We start from the raw sequence: 16976 nt of genomic DNA on the forward strand, positions 1-16976 counted from the left end.
TGTGTGCCATGTACTCTACATACAACACACACAAAATACAATCTGAAATATGTAAACAATAGAACCCTTATAAGGACATCTTTGTAACTTATACTCAAAAAGGTGCACATATAGAGTACCAATATGTACCGTAATGTACAACTATGAAACTTTTTGGGGTAAATAAGGTACAAAGATGTCCTTTTAATGGTACTGTCCCAGTGACAAGCTGTTGTATTTCATTCTTTCTTTATTTTTCTCTCTTTCTTTCCTTCTGTTTTATAATCATGTATAACAATATAATCATAAAGCATACCATATTGTGATGCTGTGTCCCGGCGCGATGATACAAAAACAATAAATCCCATTATAAGCGAGGCATTTGTTACATCCAGTGGGGACATAATTACTGATTATAATGACTTATACTGTCTTTTTACGCGTAAACATTACCATGTCTGCATTTGTGATCGGAGAAACAACAAACAACAAGCACTACTCTACACTGCTCAAACCTCACGTTTGAATAGTCAGTAGCAGAAATGTACTAACAGGCTGCGAGTCAGAAGCATCAGACAGAGTTGGAATTGCCCCACTTTATAGAAACAGCCTTTGTGCAAGCCTGCAAGCAAGTAGTGTTGTTTTTGGCTGCCTGTTTTAATTTTAGTTTTAGTCTAGTCTTTGTGTGAAGCTGTCATTTTAGTTTTTATTAGTTTTAGTCACGTTCATACTCTTTTTAGTCTAGTCTAGTTTTAGTCGACGAAAACTGATGACATTTAGTCAATGAAAATTGTATTTTAGTCTCTTTTTAGTAATAAAATTCTATTTAACCCAGTCAATATAGTATAAGTACCTACTAGTATAGTAGTGTAGACGAAATCAAAATTTTCTTTTAGCCAAACCCATTTCAAACAAGGTTATCTTATTATATTATTGTTACCTTATAGACTGAAGAATACATCCATTCCAGTCCTGAGTTCCAGATGCTCTGACTTGAATTTACAATTATTAATTACATTTATTTTACCAACCAAACATGTTAGAAGTACACACACACATCTCCCAAAGACGAACCCTGGCTGGCTGGCCAATGGTGTCAGACTCTGTGTCAGACTTAACTTTGTTGTCGTCTTCTAAATAATGCCGCGAGTGGGGCTTGAGGAAGTGACGTCGCCTGCGTCTGCGCAGTGCGACCTGAAGTGAGACACCGGAAACAGAAATACTGCAAAATAATAATAATAACGCGACTAAATATACGTTATAACATTTCATTTCGTCTCGTTTTAGTCAACGAAAATGAAGAGACATTTTAGCATAGTTTTTATTTTGTAAACCACATTTAGTCTCGTTTTTATTCGTCAACAATATTGCATTATACATTTAATTATCGTCATCGTCACATGACCAGCATTTATGTTGCGTATCGTCTCGGTTTTCGTCACGTGATAAAGGTTCGTTGATGACGATATTTAGTCATAATTTTCATTGACGAAAGCAACACTACTCTCCTGTCAGGTTCAGGAAATAGTCCTCTGTAAAATGCGCTGCACACACTCTAATAATTGGGTTGAACTATTCTGGAACAGTGTTGTAAATACAACTGAACCACTGATTTCTAGTTGTGTCCTCTTTTGGAAGCACAAAGAAAGTACTTTCGCTTTCACAACGAAACACAGCGTCTCCAGGACATGGCGCCAGCAGCTGCAACAATACTACAGCAAGAATAAAAATCACGCACCCTTTTTTTGGCGTATACATTTGGGGGGTGTTTTGCAAATCTTCCCACACTGTGCCGTAGACATGTGGGGGCGTGTTTGAATGAGCTGTTTTAGGGGGGCGTGGCAGAGTCTCAACTTTTAAAAAGAATATCTCTTTGGTTTTGAGACTTTAGTCTTTGCAGCTTTACAGATCTTTTATATGCATGAACAGCTTGTAACACTCCAAAGAGAAAGGAAAACTTGAAATCGCATCATATGACCCCTTTAAACTTCGCATTAGGGAAATTAGTACAATTAAGTGCACTCCCATCCCAAACAGTCGTTACTGTACTGAAGTTTTTAATTTTAAATGTACTATACCCATACCAATTATACCAATAATAAATAAATATATATATATATATATATATATATATATATATATATATATTATATTATATTATATATATATATATATATACACACAGTGCCCTCCAAAAGTATTGGAACAGTAAAGACAAAATTGCTCTGTTGGCTGTGGAGTCAAGACATTTAGAAATATGATTAAAAGATGAATATGAGAAAAACCAAAGAATGTCACATTTTATTATTGGGTGATTCAACACATACATGTTTTACCAGCTAAGAAGTTCAGTACTGTTAGAGTTTCATCCCTCTATCTGATGTGAGCATAAGTATTGGAACAGTTGCCTCACGGGTCTTTCTAAGTGATCAGCTGTGTCCTGTTGCATTAATTCTTCAGATATTAAAAGCAGGGAATGTGTCGTATCAGTTATATCCATTACTTCTGTATTCTGAATCTTGCATTCGATGATGAAACAGGAGTTTGGAAACCACCAGCAACTACCTGATCGGCTGAGAAAACAACAGTAGTTGATGACAGACAAATCATGAAAGCTGTGAAAATTAATCCTAAAAGACGTGTCTGTAAAATCACCAACAACTTCCAGAAAGCTGGGGTGATGCTCTGACAATCTACTGTCCTCAGGAGACTTTGACACAGAATTACAGATGCTACACAGCAAGATGCAAACCTCTGACCAGCACCAAAAATAGAAAGGCAAGATTAGAGTCTGCAAAAAAGCACAAAGGTGAGCCAGAAGAGTTTTGGAACTGTGTTTATGGACCGATGAGACAAAGATGAACCTTTATCTAAGTGATGGGAAAGCAAAAATGTGGAGAAAAAAAGGGAACTGCAAATGATCCCAAGCATACAGCCTCATCTGTAAAGCATGGTGGAGGTGGTGTCATGGCACGGGCATGCATGGCTGTCTCTGGAACAGGCCCTCTCAACTTTACTGATGACTTAATGTATGATGACAGTAGCAGAATGAATTTGGAAGGGTACAAAACCATCTTGTCTTCCAATATTCAAGAAAATACCACCAGATTCATTGGGAAGTGCTTCATATTGCATCAGGACAATGACCCAAAACACCCTGCCAGTTCAGTCAAGGAATTTATAAGGGCAAAGAAATGGAAAGTCTTAGATTGCCCAAGTCAATGTCCAGATTTAAATCTGATTGAACATGAATTTCACCAGCTGAAGAGGAGAGTAAAGGCAGAAACTGCCCAAAACAAGCAACAATTGGAGTTGGCTTCATTAAAGGCTGGGAAAAGTATTTCAAAGGATGAGACCAAGAGTCTGGTGATGTCTATGGGTCACAGACTCACTGCTGTGATTGTGCGCAAGGGATCTGCAATTTAATAATCTGTTATACTCTCTTAATCTAATCTTAATATATATATTATATATTTACCATAATAATAAGATTTTTTTCACAGTAGTAAGAATAATGTGGGGATTAATTGTCATGAAAAACACAATTTATTTATCTTTTTGTGTTTTTTGAGGCAATACATAACCTAGGAGTTTCATAAGATTCACCCTATCACACTTGCTATACCGATGAATGTATTGCAGATGTAGACATTTATGGTGATAAGTTGCATATACCACAGCACATGTGTGCATTTGACTGTAGAAACAGGTATGAGATACTGAACTTACGTCAACTTCTCCTTGATCAATCACATAAAAGTTGTCTCCTTCATCACCTGAGAAAGAAACAAGAAAAAGCTGTGAGTTTATTCCAATCAACCAACTTCAGAAAATGACTACCGATAAATAGCACTCTTTCCTTCTTCCTTTTCCTTGTTTTTCTGCTCAGTTGTGAAAATCTACATAAAATATTAAACATACACTACCATCGTATTGGGTCGGTAGAAGTCTTTTGTGCTCACCTAGACTGTATTTCTTTGATTAAAAATGAATGTTTTCTATATAAATATATTTTAAAATGTAATTTATTTCTGTGATGCAAAGCTGAATTTTCAGTGTCTTCAGTGTCACATGATCATGCTGATTTACTGCTCAAGAAACATTTCTTATTACTATCAATGTTCAAAACAGTTGTACTGATCAAAATATTCATGGATATTTTTTTTCAGGGTTCCTTGATTATTAGAAAATACCAGCATTTGTTTGAAATAGAAATTTTTAGCAACAATGTAAAAGTCTCTACTGTCACTTCTGGTCAATTTAATGCATTCTTGATGAATAAAATGATTAATTTCTTTACTAAAAAAAAAAAGACTGACCCCAAACTTTTGAGCAGGTCACTATAAAGTTATCTGCTAGAAGTTAATTGGTCAACCTTTTAAGCACGCGTTAGCATCTAGATGACCCCGCAGCTAACAAAAATAGCCTAAAAGCCACAAAACTCCCATTTTAATTTCATGGGACCTTTAAATTCAGGATGGAAAGGAGGAAAAGATAAATAACGTTGTCTCGTTCTCAGATTCCATCTCTTTCCAACTCGCCGTTTCCCAAGAACACACACACAGTGGTGCGTATCAAAGATAAAAGATGGCACACCACTTTAAAAGCGTCAGCACCTCCCAGAGCGTTGTCGTCTAAATGATTCCCAGGCTTCTTCATCTACACCCCATTTGAGAGATTTTAGCCCTTTGGGGTCGGCTGTATCGCAGGTGATACGAACTCGGTTTTTTTAAGATAAGTGCAAAAGACACTAAAAATACTCTGTTGATTTTGGTCACACAAATAAGTGTTATACATCAATCGAAACTGTTAAGTGTCTACTTTTTTGAGTACACTCACGATTACAACAAAACTTGCGCTGTCTGTCTTCTCCTTCTCCGCGATATATTTATAGTAACGCGTCACAAATGAAGTGTAACTCAGCAAATACTCAACACAGAAACATGAGAGTTATATCTATAGAAAGCCTAAAGTGTATGCTTTCAAATGAACGTGTTATGAAACCGACACAATGTTCAGTCTGTCCAGTCTAACTCATTATTTTTAATACGATCCCGCCCCCTCGTGTTCACATTTAAATAACCATGTGACCCGCGTGCGCTTGGAGATGCCCAACAACATAAACAAACAGTCACGAGACTCCGTTCATCTCTGCTACTGTTCGTTTCTGGAAGAAGCCGCGCTGAGTAAAGGCTGGATTTACCTCAGAATAAGAGGATAGTTCATCCAGAATACATCGATCGATCTGATGAGTAAGTAATGCTTGTTTTTTGCATTAGTTAGCGTGTTATTGTGACAAACCTGAACGCGTTTAGTTGGGTTTTCCCCAAACGACAACATGATGAATGCTACGCATCTAAGAATGTTTAATGTTCACAAATAGATTTAATATTGTGCTAAACAATAACAATTAGTTTCTCAGATATAAAATATCCTTTTTTTTTTAATGGTACAAAGTACATCCTTTTGTGGTTCACAGCATACGTGAGTCTATGGCTGCAGAATCATAACAGCTTCTATAAAATCATGCATACTAGACTATATGACTACAAAATCATAGTTGTTTTTCTCCCAAACTGTAATTCCAGACTACAGTGTTTGAATATGATGGAGAATTCATTGTATTTAAATTTCTTATGGCACGATGATGTTTTCATGCTCTATATAAAACAATAAAAGTAATATGAGAGTACACTGTAACATGATGAATGCTACGAGTCTAAGTATGTTTACAACATGTTTATTATTAATAGTCTTCTCTGTTCAAAAATGGATTTAAATAACGTGCTAAACAATAATAAATAGTTTCTCAGATATAAAATATTTGTTATAGTACAAATTACATCCTTTCGTGGTTCACAGCATACATGAGTCTATGCTGCAGAATCATAACAGCTTCTATAAAATCATGCATACTAGACTATATGACTGCAAAATCATAGTTGTTTTTTTTGTTTGTTTTTTTCCCCAAACTGTTGTTTTCATGCTCTATATAAAACAATAAAAGTAATATGAGAGTACATTGTAACATGATGAATGCTACGAGTCTAAGTATGCTTAGAACATGTTTATTATTAATAGCCTACTCTGTTCAAAAATAGATTTTAATAACGTACTAAACAATAATTAGTTTCTCAGATATAAAATGTCTTTTTTTGTGTACGATAGTACAAAGCATGCATGAGTCTATGCTCACAAATGTTTTTTTTTTTTTTTGTATTGTATTGAATCAGGTGCCTGAACCACAGATGAATCCTGATGACTTTCTTCAAGATGTTTTCCTCTGAGAGCGCTGTACCAACATCAGATGGTCAACTACACTGATATTCTTGACTACTGATTATGTTTTTTTCTTCTTGAATCCATGGAAATAAGTAAATGTCAGGTACTTGTTTCACTTGTTGAACAGAATCTGTTGCAGGAACGAGTCAAAGTCTGTTCACATCTCTGTGGTTAGATCAGTGTGCACAATAATGTGTCTTTGACCTTCATTATGTATGTTTTGATTATACTGTTGTAAATAAAATACAAATAATTAAAAAAAACATTTTTTCAGTCTCCTCACACTCTCTGTCTTATCTGCCTCAGTCACAGTCACACTGATGGGCCATTAGCAGCTTTAGGGGAGGGCCCTTTGTCTCGCAGGTGAGAATCACTTAATATTCAAGCCCATTACCACTCCCTCGCATATACGCTTTAGATCACAAAACATGTCTTTAAAAATTTAAATCAATATATTGTTTTCTGTGAATGAGTAAGCTGAATGATTTTCACATAATTGTGAAGTAAATATTCTAGCCTACAAGACTGATTACATAAAAGTCTTATTCAGGACAATTTAGTGTGGGTTTTATGGCCTTATTTCAGCTACATTTTTTCCCCAAAACTTACTAACCACGCATAATATTTTTTTTCTAACAAATGCAAACATGTACATCCACCTTGGTCACATATTATTGTAGCATAGTTTGTGCTGAATACAAAAAAATACATGTTGGTCAATAGTATATTATAAGTAGCTGAAATAAGCACAAATATCAGGGCATGTCAAAACATCTCAAGGGCCCCAAAATCACCTCAGACCCCAGAGGGTTAATGGACGGCTGGGTGTGCCAGAAGCCATGGGCCCCGATCAACATTTCCAAGTTAAAGGTCGTTACATAAAGCATTTCTGTAAGTTCAGGGGCTCTTTGATGTCTGAGTGTGTGTTGAAATTGGTGTTTGGGATCCTGGTAGCGAGCGTGTGTGTGTTTGCGCATGCCAAAGAGTTAAAAGAGCCCGTGATCCGTGCGCTGCCGAGTTCACGCGGGTTCACGGGGCTAATTAACACCGAACACACTAAACGCTCGTAAATCACACCAGCAATTTATCTTAACACACTCACCGATCACTAGTGCCTTACACGCCGTCTCTCTCTCTTTCAACCCGTTCAGCTCATTTTTCTTAGTATTGTTCCTCTCTTCCTGTCTTTTATCACCTCTGCTCTGAAGTTTCTGTTTTTCGGCTAACAGATCCTTGAGTCACAGAGTGCAGTCAAATATTTGATGAGAACAAAAAACGCACACTTCTACACACACACACACACACACGCACACACACACACGTTGGTTTTTGTGGTTTATGGGGACTCTCCATAGGCGTAATGGTTTTTATACTGAACAAACTGTGTGTGCTATTGCCCTACACCAACCCTACACCTAAACTTAGCCCTCACAGGAGACTTTGTGCATTTTTAGATAAAAAAAAAAAAAAACACCTTTTAGTATGTTTTTTAAGCCTTTTGAATTACGGGGACATAGGCAGTGTCCTCATAAACCCCCTTCATATTGTAATACCTCTGCCATACCCATGTCATTATACAAATTAGTGTCCTCATAAACCACATGAACATGCACACACACACCACACACACACACACACACACACACACACATATATACACACACACACACACACAAAACTTTGCACATTCCTGGATCTCGTTTTATGGGCAATCTGCCCATGTTAGATAAATGCATCGAAACTGCTTCAAGAATCGCATTGCACAGAGTGTGTAAGACATGCACGCAGTTCACTGTTCTCTATCGATTATGAACTCCACATGAAACCAAAAAGAGCTCATTGTTTGACTGTATAAAAAACCCTCATCACCCACCGTTCCTTCTTACATAACTAAAACAATCTGCAATGTATTTGTGAACTTAGTATCAGTACTCAGTTTTGACTTTATGGTAGCTCTTCCATAGCTCAACATGAAGGTGTCATCATTCAGCCTTGTCTTAATGTGAATGTTGGCATACTGTAGGCCTGAATGTGGAGAGAATAGGATGGGGAGTATTGGTCTCTGAAGAATTTTATATAGAGATCACATTGCAGATTACTGCAAATACAGTTGAGAAGTTTTCTAGAGACACATTTCTTCTGGAGAAACATCAGAAGATTTCAGCTATCGCCTTCATATGCTTTGAGATGTTTCAGTCTTTCTATTTAAAAATAGCATATTTAGTTCAATGTATTACTTGCAATTTCTTTGTAATTATTTGTGAAATTTATGAGTAATTTACTAGTGAAAATTGATCAGTTTAGAGATCTTTCTTTGGTTTGCATTCTTGTGTTTTGCACTGTATGCACTGCATAAATGTGATGTAACATTAAATACATTACATTAAATTAAATGTTCTAAAGCCAAAAAATATACTCTACACAAGTACTTTACATGACCACAGACACCTTGACACAAGCTACACAAGCCTGCTTTTATGTGTCATTTTGTTACAAAATACTATAATATTCAGAACAACACAATTTTAGCTCATTTAGACTGTAATAAAATGATTTCCCACAAGTTAGCTAAATCTTGGATACCCTTCCATCTGAGATGTTTGTGGATCATCTTCAAATGTATAAAAAATAATAATAAGTTTTTTTGTAATACTAAACATGCTCATTTTCTTTCAGGATCAGAATTAGGTTTGGGTTAGTCTGTAGCTTTGTAAAATAAACTAAACTAAAAAATAAAATAAAAATATATATTTTTTAAATTAAAATGAAGTTTTTAATTTTAAATGTACTATACCCATACCAATTATACCAATAATATATATATATATATATATATATATATATACACAGTGCCCTCCAAAAGTATTGGAACAGTAAAGACAAAATTGCTCTGTTGGCTGTGGAGTCAAGACATTTAGAAATATATTTAAAAGATGAATATGAGACAAAACTACAGAATGTCACATTTTATTATTGGGTGATTCAACACACAGATGTTTTACCAGCTAAGAAGTTCAGCACTTTGAGAGTTTCATCCCTCTATCTGATGTGAGCATAAGTATTGGGACAGTTGCCTCACGGGTCTTTCTAAGTGATCAGCTGTGTCCTGTTGCATTAATTCTTCAGATATTAAAAGCAGGGAATGTGTCGTATCAGTTACCAAAAATAGAAAGGCAAGATTAGAGTCTGCAAAAAAGCACAAAGGTGAGCCAGAAGAATTTTGGAACTGTGTTTATGGACCGATGAGACAAAGATGAACCTTTATCTAAGTGATGGGAATGTGGAGAAAAAAAGAACTGCAATGATCCCAAGCATACAGCCTCATCTGTAAAGCATGGTGGAGGTGGTGTCATGGCACGGGCATGCATGGCTGCCTCTGGAACAGGCCCTCTCAACTTTACTGATGACTTAATGTATGATGACAGTAGCAGAATGAATTTGGAAGGGTACAAAACCATCTTGCCTACCAATATTCAAGAAAATGCCACCAGATTCATTGGGAAGTGCTTCATATTGCATCAGGACAGTGACCCAAAACACCCTGCCAGGTCAGTCAAGGCATTTATAAGGGCAAAGAAATGGAAAGTCTTATATTGCCCAAGTCAATCTCCAGATTTAAATCTGATTGAACATGAATTTCACCAGCTGGAGAGGAGAGTAAAGGTAGAAACTCCCCAAAACAAGCAACAATTGGAGTTGGCTTCATTAAAGGCTGGGAAAAGTATTTCAAAGGATGAGATCAAGAGTCTGGTGATGTCTATGGGTCACAGACTCACTGCTGTGATTGTGTGCAAGGGATCTGCAACTAAATCATAGCTTTTAATTTTTTATATCTGCCTTATGTTCAACTGTCCCAATACTTATGCTCACATCAATGAGTGGGATGAACTCTAAAAGTGCTGTTCTTTTTATTTGGTAAAACATGTATGTGTTGAAACGGCTAATAATAAAATGTGACATTCTGTAGTTTTGTCTCATATTCATCTTTTAATCATATTTGCAAATGTCTTGACTCCACAGCCAACAGAGCAATTTTGTCTTTACTGTTCCAATACTTTTGGAGGGCACTGTGTGTATATATATATATATATATACATATAAACTGTCATTGAGGGGACAAAAAGTATTTTTTTAGCACTTCATTTAATTGCTAAATTATTCTAGTATAATAATACATTATAACAGTGATTAATATTATAATTAATCAAATAAAATATTTAAATAAAATAACTAATCCTCACTAATATAGTGATGCAAACATATGCTGTGTGATATGAAACTCATGGTTTTTCCATGCTGTACCTTGCTGGATTACTGTCTCCCCGGCGATGTGTGTGACTGGAAACATGGCATCAAATATGTCACTGCAAGAAAAAAGAGATATATTTGATTAAGCTCTCATTCAATCATTGAAAATACAAGAACAAATTCAGAATTCAGTTCAACGATAATATTGGTGTGTTCTTTATGACTGGAGAAACAAATGCCAAGTACAAGCTGTAGTCACAGAGATAAAATGTGACATGTCCATGTCAACGCTACTGTCTCACAACCTTCTATCCACATTTTCACATATCCACAGAAACACATGTGTTTAACATACAAAAGACTACAAACTAACAGTAATGCTCATGCTCTGGTCTTACGAGAGACACACCCTCATACAAGAAACAAAACCGCACGGCCGTGCCTGTGTGAAAGCAAAGAGTGCCGTAAGCGTTACAAGTTTATGACCCTGATAATGCACTTGCATTCTTTGTGTTTCAGGAGCCACTGGTGTGTCAGTCATTACACATGACCCCTGACTCCATTCCACAATACACCTCTGTGGTTACTGCTGCCGGTTGTAGGCAGTGTTTATTCGCTGCTGCTGTTGTGCTGTCAGTGCCTCAGTAGTTGTATTTATGTTATGTTTGCATGCTAAATATGTAAATATGACATCTCACGGCACACAAATTGAGGAAACAATTATGACTGTAACATAAACAGTGTCGGATGAGCTACAACCAGTAGTATTTTAACACTGTAAAAATATTTTTTTTCAAAGCTGTAAATACAACAAAAGCTTATTGGGGTACGTTAAGAAAATACTCTTTTTACTTAGAAAAATATACGTTTAAATTCAATGTTACTTGTTTCTTTGTATTTTTTGGGGAAATTTACTAGCAATTTCTAAGTGAAAATCATTTAAAAGTAAATCCTACACCATTTTTTTTTATTATTTATGTACTATTTTTAATGAACTTTAATGTTATATTTCATTTTAAGTTTATTTGCATTTTTGCTCATTTTGCTATGTGCTTTTCTCACTTTTATTAGTTTTTAAGCTATTTAACTTTCATTTGTTTTTATTTCAGTTTTAGTTTAAGTAATGTGAGCATTTCAGCTTAAACCCTTTCAAAGGCAACATTTATAATTTTCTATGTTTTTTAAGCTTAAGTTTTCACTTCATATTTATATATAATTTTCAGTTGGCATTTTAGTAATTTTGCTATGCGGTTTTCTCATTTAATTTTTTTTTTTTAAAATACTTCTATTTAACTTTAATTACTTCTATTTAACTTTAATTTGCTTTTATTTCAGTTTTAGCTTTAATTTGAGCATTTCAGCTTAAATTATTTTATTTCAGTTAGTTGCCATGCAACAGTTTTAATTTTTTAAGTTAAGTTTTTCAAGCTTACATTTTTAATTTAATATTTATATTGTATTTTGGCTGTATTTTAAATAGCAAATAAATGAATAAAATAATAATTTTGGTTTAATTTAAGTTTTAGTTAGCAATAACAACACTGCAAGTCACACACAAAAGTTTATTAATTAATACAAGTATAGTGAGCTTTGCAGACACTGGTAATAATTCAACTAAGCTTAGAAAAACATGTAGAAACAGCGAGAAGTTGTTAAAATGGGTTCCTTTGAATATAAAAGTAACTGTATGCATTATACTTCAGAGGAAGCTTTAATGCAGTGATTAGAGGCATTGAAGCTCATATTCCAGTCTTGAGAGCAAATAATGGAGTATCTGGTAGGTGGTCTTCAGTCGCAGGCACTTGGTTTTAGAAGTTTACTGAGTGTAAAGGATATTTATTTAAAAAGTTCCACCACAAGAGCTCTCATCAGCTGTCTGGCTGCGGGGATTCCCCAGCACTCAAACCCATTCACAGCCCTGCGGCGTTACGAGATTACCATTTCAGTGGGAGATGATGATGATGATGGCTCACTGGAGAACTGAACCAGCGAGGTGAAGTGGTTAAAACAGAGCTGTGAGTAGCCAATAAAAGAAGCAGGATGGTTAAACTCAAAGTGTGATGTCAAAGTATGATGTCAGACGGAGGAAAGATCAGAGGAGAAGTCTTGAGGTAAAGGGAGGGGAAAGGGATTGAGAAGGTGGCTGGCGATGATCGGCGGCAAGATCTGTTTTACATTTGAGAAAGGAGTGGGTGGGAAGTGTTTGAAGAGGACTGAAAGCTCTTGTAGCTCAAATAGTGGTGCAAGAGATGGCAAGGTTATAGGTTCAATTCCCCAAAAACGGTTCAAAAGTTTGGGTACTGAAAGATTTTTTTTTTTTAATTAACATTTTTATTCAGCAAGGATGCATTCAATTAATCAAAAGTGGCAGCAAAGACATTTATGTTGTTATTAAAAATACATATATTTCAAATAAATGCTGTTCTTTTGAACTTTCTATTCATCAAAAAATCCTGAAAAAGAAAATGTATCATGGTTTCCAAAAAAATATTAAGCAGTTTTTAACATAATAAAAAAATATATATTAAAAAAATTATAAAATATGTTAATTAAGCACCAAATCAGCATGTTAGAATGATTTCTAAAGGATAAATTATATTTTAAAATGGAAAACAGCTCTTTTAAATTGCAATATTTCATGATGTTGCTATTTTTACTGTATTTTTGATCAAATAAATCTAGCCTTGATGAACAAAAGAGGCTTTTTTCCTCAAGAGAATCTTTTAATAACACGAAAAAAAAAAAGTCTTACTGATCCCAAACAGTTGAACAGTAGTTTATACATCCAATATCTGTACATCTGTCTAAACACATATAGAGATTGAATAATTCTAGTTTAAGTGGGAGATTGGTGTAAACACAGATATCGAATACAAGACATGTTGTGTGAAAGTAAACAGTTGGGAGAAAAAAAAATGAAAATGGTCAAAAAAAAACAAAAACAGATCTATGCATTAAAACTTAGAGTCCAAATGCAGCCTTAAATACAGCACGCAAATATTTAATAACCAATTCTTGGTAGAGATTAAGGCATGAGTTAAAAGAAACGGGGAAAAGCACGAATGAATGCACACACATTATTGTAGGATATCATACACAACAACCATTGTATTTCAGATGCTGGATATTTCAACCAGCAAAAACACCAACACTGAACATTTTCACCGGATATACAGTACCAGCACCAAAGCAGCACTAACTGGCATAAACCAGTCTTGACCAACATAACCTGGTCGTTTGAGCAGGAGAAGGAATTAAAAACTGAGGAGGTAGATAGCAACATGAGAAGGAACAGGGGTTTCGTCTGAACCTGTCCATGAATTAGTGTGAGGAGGAAAATTTGGTGGGTTTGAATATAAGAGTGAGAAAATATAAGTGATAAAACACATAAAGGGGGTGGCATTCACCGCAGATTTGGGGTAGGATACACCGAAGAATGTGAGATGTGTCAGTGTGGATGCTGAAGTCACTATGAAGGATGAGTATAGCACAGCCTTCTGGGAAAAGAATGAGTAAAGTATCCACAATTCCCATCCAAAAACCACAAATTGATAGAGTGAGTGATGCTCACTGCTGTCAATGAATCAGCGGCTGATCAACTGCTGAGTGTGAGAGAAAACAGTGTGATAACGTACTGCCATACTGTTTCATATTTTTTAACAGAATATAATACTTTTGTTCATCAAAGGCACATTAAACAGTTCAAAAGTAACTGTAAAATACATTTACAGTGTCACAAAGGGAAATAATTTCAAATAAATGCAGTTCTTTTGATTTTTCTATTCAAACATTTCTGAAAGTATCAGTTTACACAAAATATGAAGAAGCACAACTGTTTTCAACATTGATAATAATAAAAAATGTTTCTTTAGCTGCAAATCAGGATATTAGAATGATTTCTGAAGGATCATGTGACAATGAAGACTGGAGCAATGATGCTGAAAATTCAGCTTTGATCACTGGAATAAATTATATTTTAACATATATTAAAATTAGGGCTGTCAAATTATTAATCGCGATTAATCGCATCCAAAATAAAAGTTTTTGTTTACATAATATACGAGTGTGTGCTCTGTGTGTGTGTGTGTAATATATATATATATAGCTAAAAATGCTATATATAGCTATATATAAATATAAAGCTATATATAGCTAAAAATGAATAAATGTAAATGTAAATATATATATATATATATATATATATATACACACAAACACATGCATGTATATATTTAAGAATAATGTTACGTTTATATATTAAATATATTTATATATAATATAATAATATAAATATATAAATCTATACACATGTAAATATGTTCAGAATATTTACTGTGTGTGTGTTTATATATACACATAATAAATAAAGAGTACGCATACATATATTATGTAAACAAAAACTTATTTGGATGCGATTAATCGTCTGACAGCACTAATTAAAATAGAAAACAGTTATTTTAAATTGTAAAAATATTTCACAATATTACCGTTTTTCCTGTATTTTTGATCAAATAAATGCAGCCTTGGTGACTTTTTTTTTTTTTAAATGTGAGTGCTTATTCTGCTCAATAATCATAACCGGCTTGTGTTGTTTTCATGCCATTCAGGGACATTCATACTTTGCTGAAGATACAAAGCAGAACATCATATAAAGAAAGATATAAGATGACACTGAGCGTCTGCACAGTGGTTTGTAAATTACTGTTTTTTGTGTGCGTACATGTGACCGCAAAATCTAATGAGGCTCCTAAATCATCACCTCCTCTCTTCTTCTTTAATTGAACCTGATTCTTTCAAAGGGAAAGTATTAAAAGCACCAACATTAGGTCTCCTTTATTTGTCCACACAAGCCTGAGCCTGCCTTACAGTCGCAAACGTCAAGGGAAAAACAGCTGAAAGCAAACTAATAGCCAGTAATAGCCAGCTGAGGTAAAGCATGTTCTGCAGCTCAATGACTTTCAAACAAAGTCATACAGGTTAGAAACAAAATCAAGGTAAAAGAGTAAAAGAAGACAAAATATCCATTTTTGGTGAGCTCTCTCTTTAACACTTGAATGGCGCAACTAACTTAATCATCAGTGAAGTCACATCAGAGAGTAACGTCTGGTTTAAAGCATTTGACTATGACACATCTGGCTGTTTGTTTCATCTGTGAGTGGAAGCTGCAACATGCTGTGTGTTAAACAGATGACAGACTCACACACCTGTGTACTTTTATGAGATCCCTTTTGATCAATCTATCACATTCTTGCTGAATAAAAGCATTAAATTAACACACACACAGCAGTTCAAAAGTTTGGGATCAGCATGATTTTGAATGTTTTTAATGGAGTCTCTTATACTCATCAAGGCTGTATTTATTTGATAAAAAACAGTAATATTGTGGATTATTATTGCAAATTCTAATATTTGTTTCCTATTTTAATATACTTTACAATAAAATTGATTTCTATGACACAGAACTGAATTTTCCGCATCATTACTCTAGTCTTCAGTGTCACATGATCCTTCAGAATTCATACTAATTCGATGATTTATTATCAATGCTGAAACTATTGCGTAGCTTAATATTTTTATGGAACCTGTGATACTTTTTTATTAGATTTTTTGATGAATAAAAAGTTTAAAAGAACAGCATTTATTCATAGGAATAAATTATATTTTAAAGCATATTAAAATAGAAAACTGTTATTTTAAAATGCAATAATATTTCACAAAATTACTGTTTTTTTCTGTATTTTTGATCAAACAGATACAGCCTTGAGCATAAGAAACTTTTATAAAATAGTTAAAAATCTTACTGATCCCAAACTTTTGAACGGCAGTGTATGTATTTCCACTGACAATGCAATTGGCTTCTGTTTTGTAGCTTGTTTTTGTGCCACATAATTGCTTCATTCCACATCATTTGTCCGATTGTACTTGGCGTCCTATAGAAACAACTCTACAATGCTCATGGACAAAATGCCAAAGCTCCCTCTAAGTGTGCGAAACTGTTTACAAAGAGCTGACCTTGTTTCACAAGCGATGACATCTGTAACAGAGAGGAAGGGACAAAGTCAGATTGATAAAGCCTCATTAACAACTTCACCGGGGATAATCAGTGATTTCACTGTATCGGTATCACTGTAGGGAGGAAAAAAGCACACCCACTAACATAAACTATATAAACGCGCACACACACACACACACACACACATGCTGCTCTTATCAATCATGAGCAGCAGACGTGCAGATCTGTTTATCCACAGTGCACAGGGTTGCTATGAGGCAGGGAAAACCCGTGTTCAATTGGCCACGAGCTACGTGTTTTTATGTGTAACATTGCACCTGTTTTGGACGCACTTCTTCCTTTGGGATCCATCTGTCTGTCTGAGCTCGGAGTATGCAGTCTGTCTGTCTAGTCTATATGTCTGTCTCTCTCCCTGTTTGTCTTCAGTGATGGATGGATTCATGGATTCAGTGAC

The 16976-nt window shown here is 34.9% G+C and overlaps 1 protein-coding gene across 2 annotated transcripts in view; it reads right to left on the reverse strand.

Moving 5' to 3' along the window:
- prkar1b (protein kinase, cAMP-dependent, regulatory, type I, beta) overlaps positions 1-16976 on the reverse strand; it is an 80395-nt gene that overhangs the window by 36827 nt on the left and 26592 nt on the right. For both annotated transcript variants that reach the window (XM_079383253.1, XM_079383254.1), the window contains exons 5-6: positions 10564-10625; positions 3709-3755 (exon numbers count right to left, since the gene is read on the reverse strand). In XM_079383253.1, the coding sequence (XP_079239379.1) occupies positions 3709-3755; positions 10564-10625 (109 nt within the window). The remainder of the gene's footprint in view (positions 1-3708; positions 3756-10563; positions 10626-16976) is intronic.

The sequence above is a fragment of the Barbus barbus genome, assembly GCF_936440315.1.
Source record: "Barbus barbus genome assembly, chromosome: 3".
Classification (NCBI taxonomy): domain Eukaryota; kingdom Metazoa; phylum Chordata; class Actinopteri; order Cypriniformes; family Cyprinidae; genus Barbus; species Barbus barbus.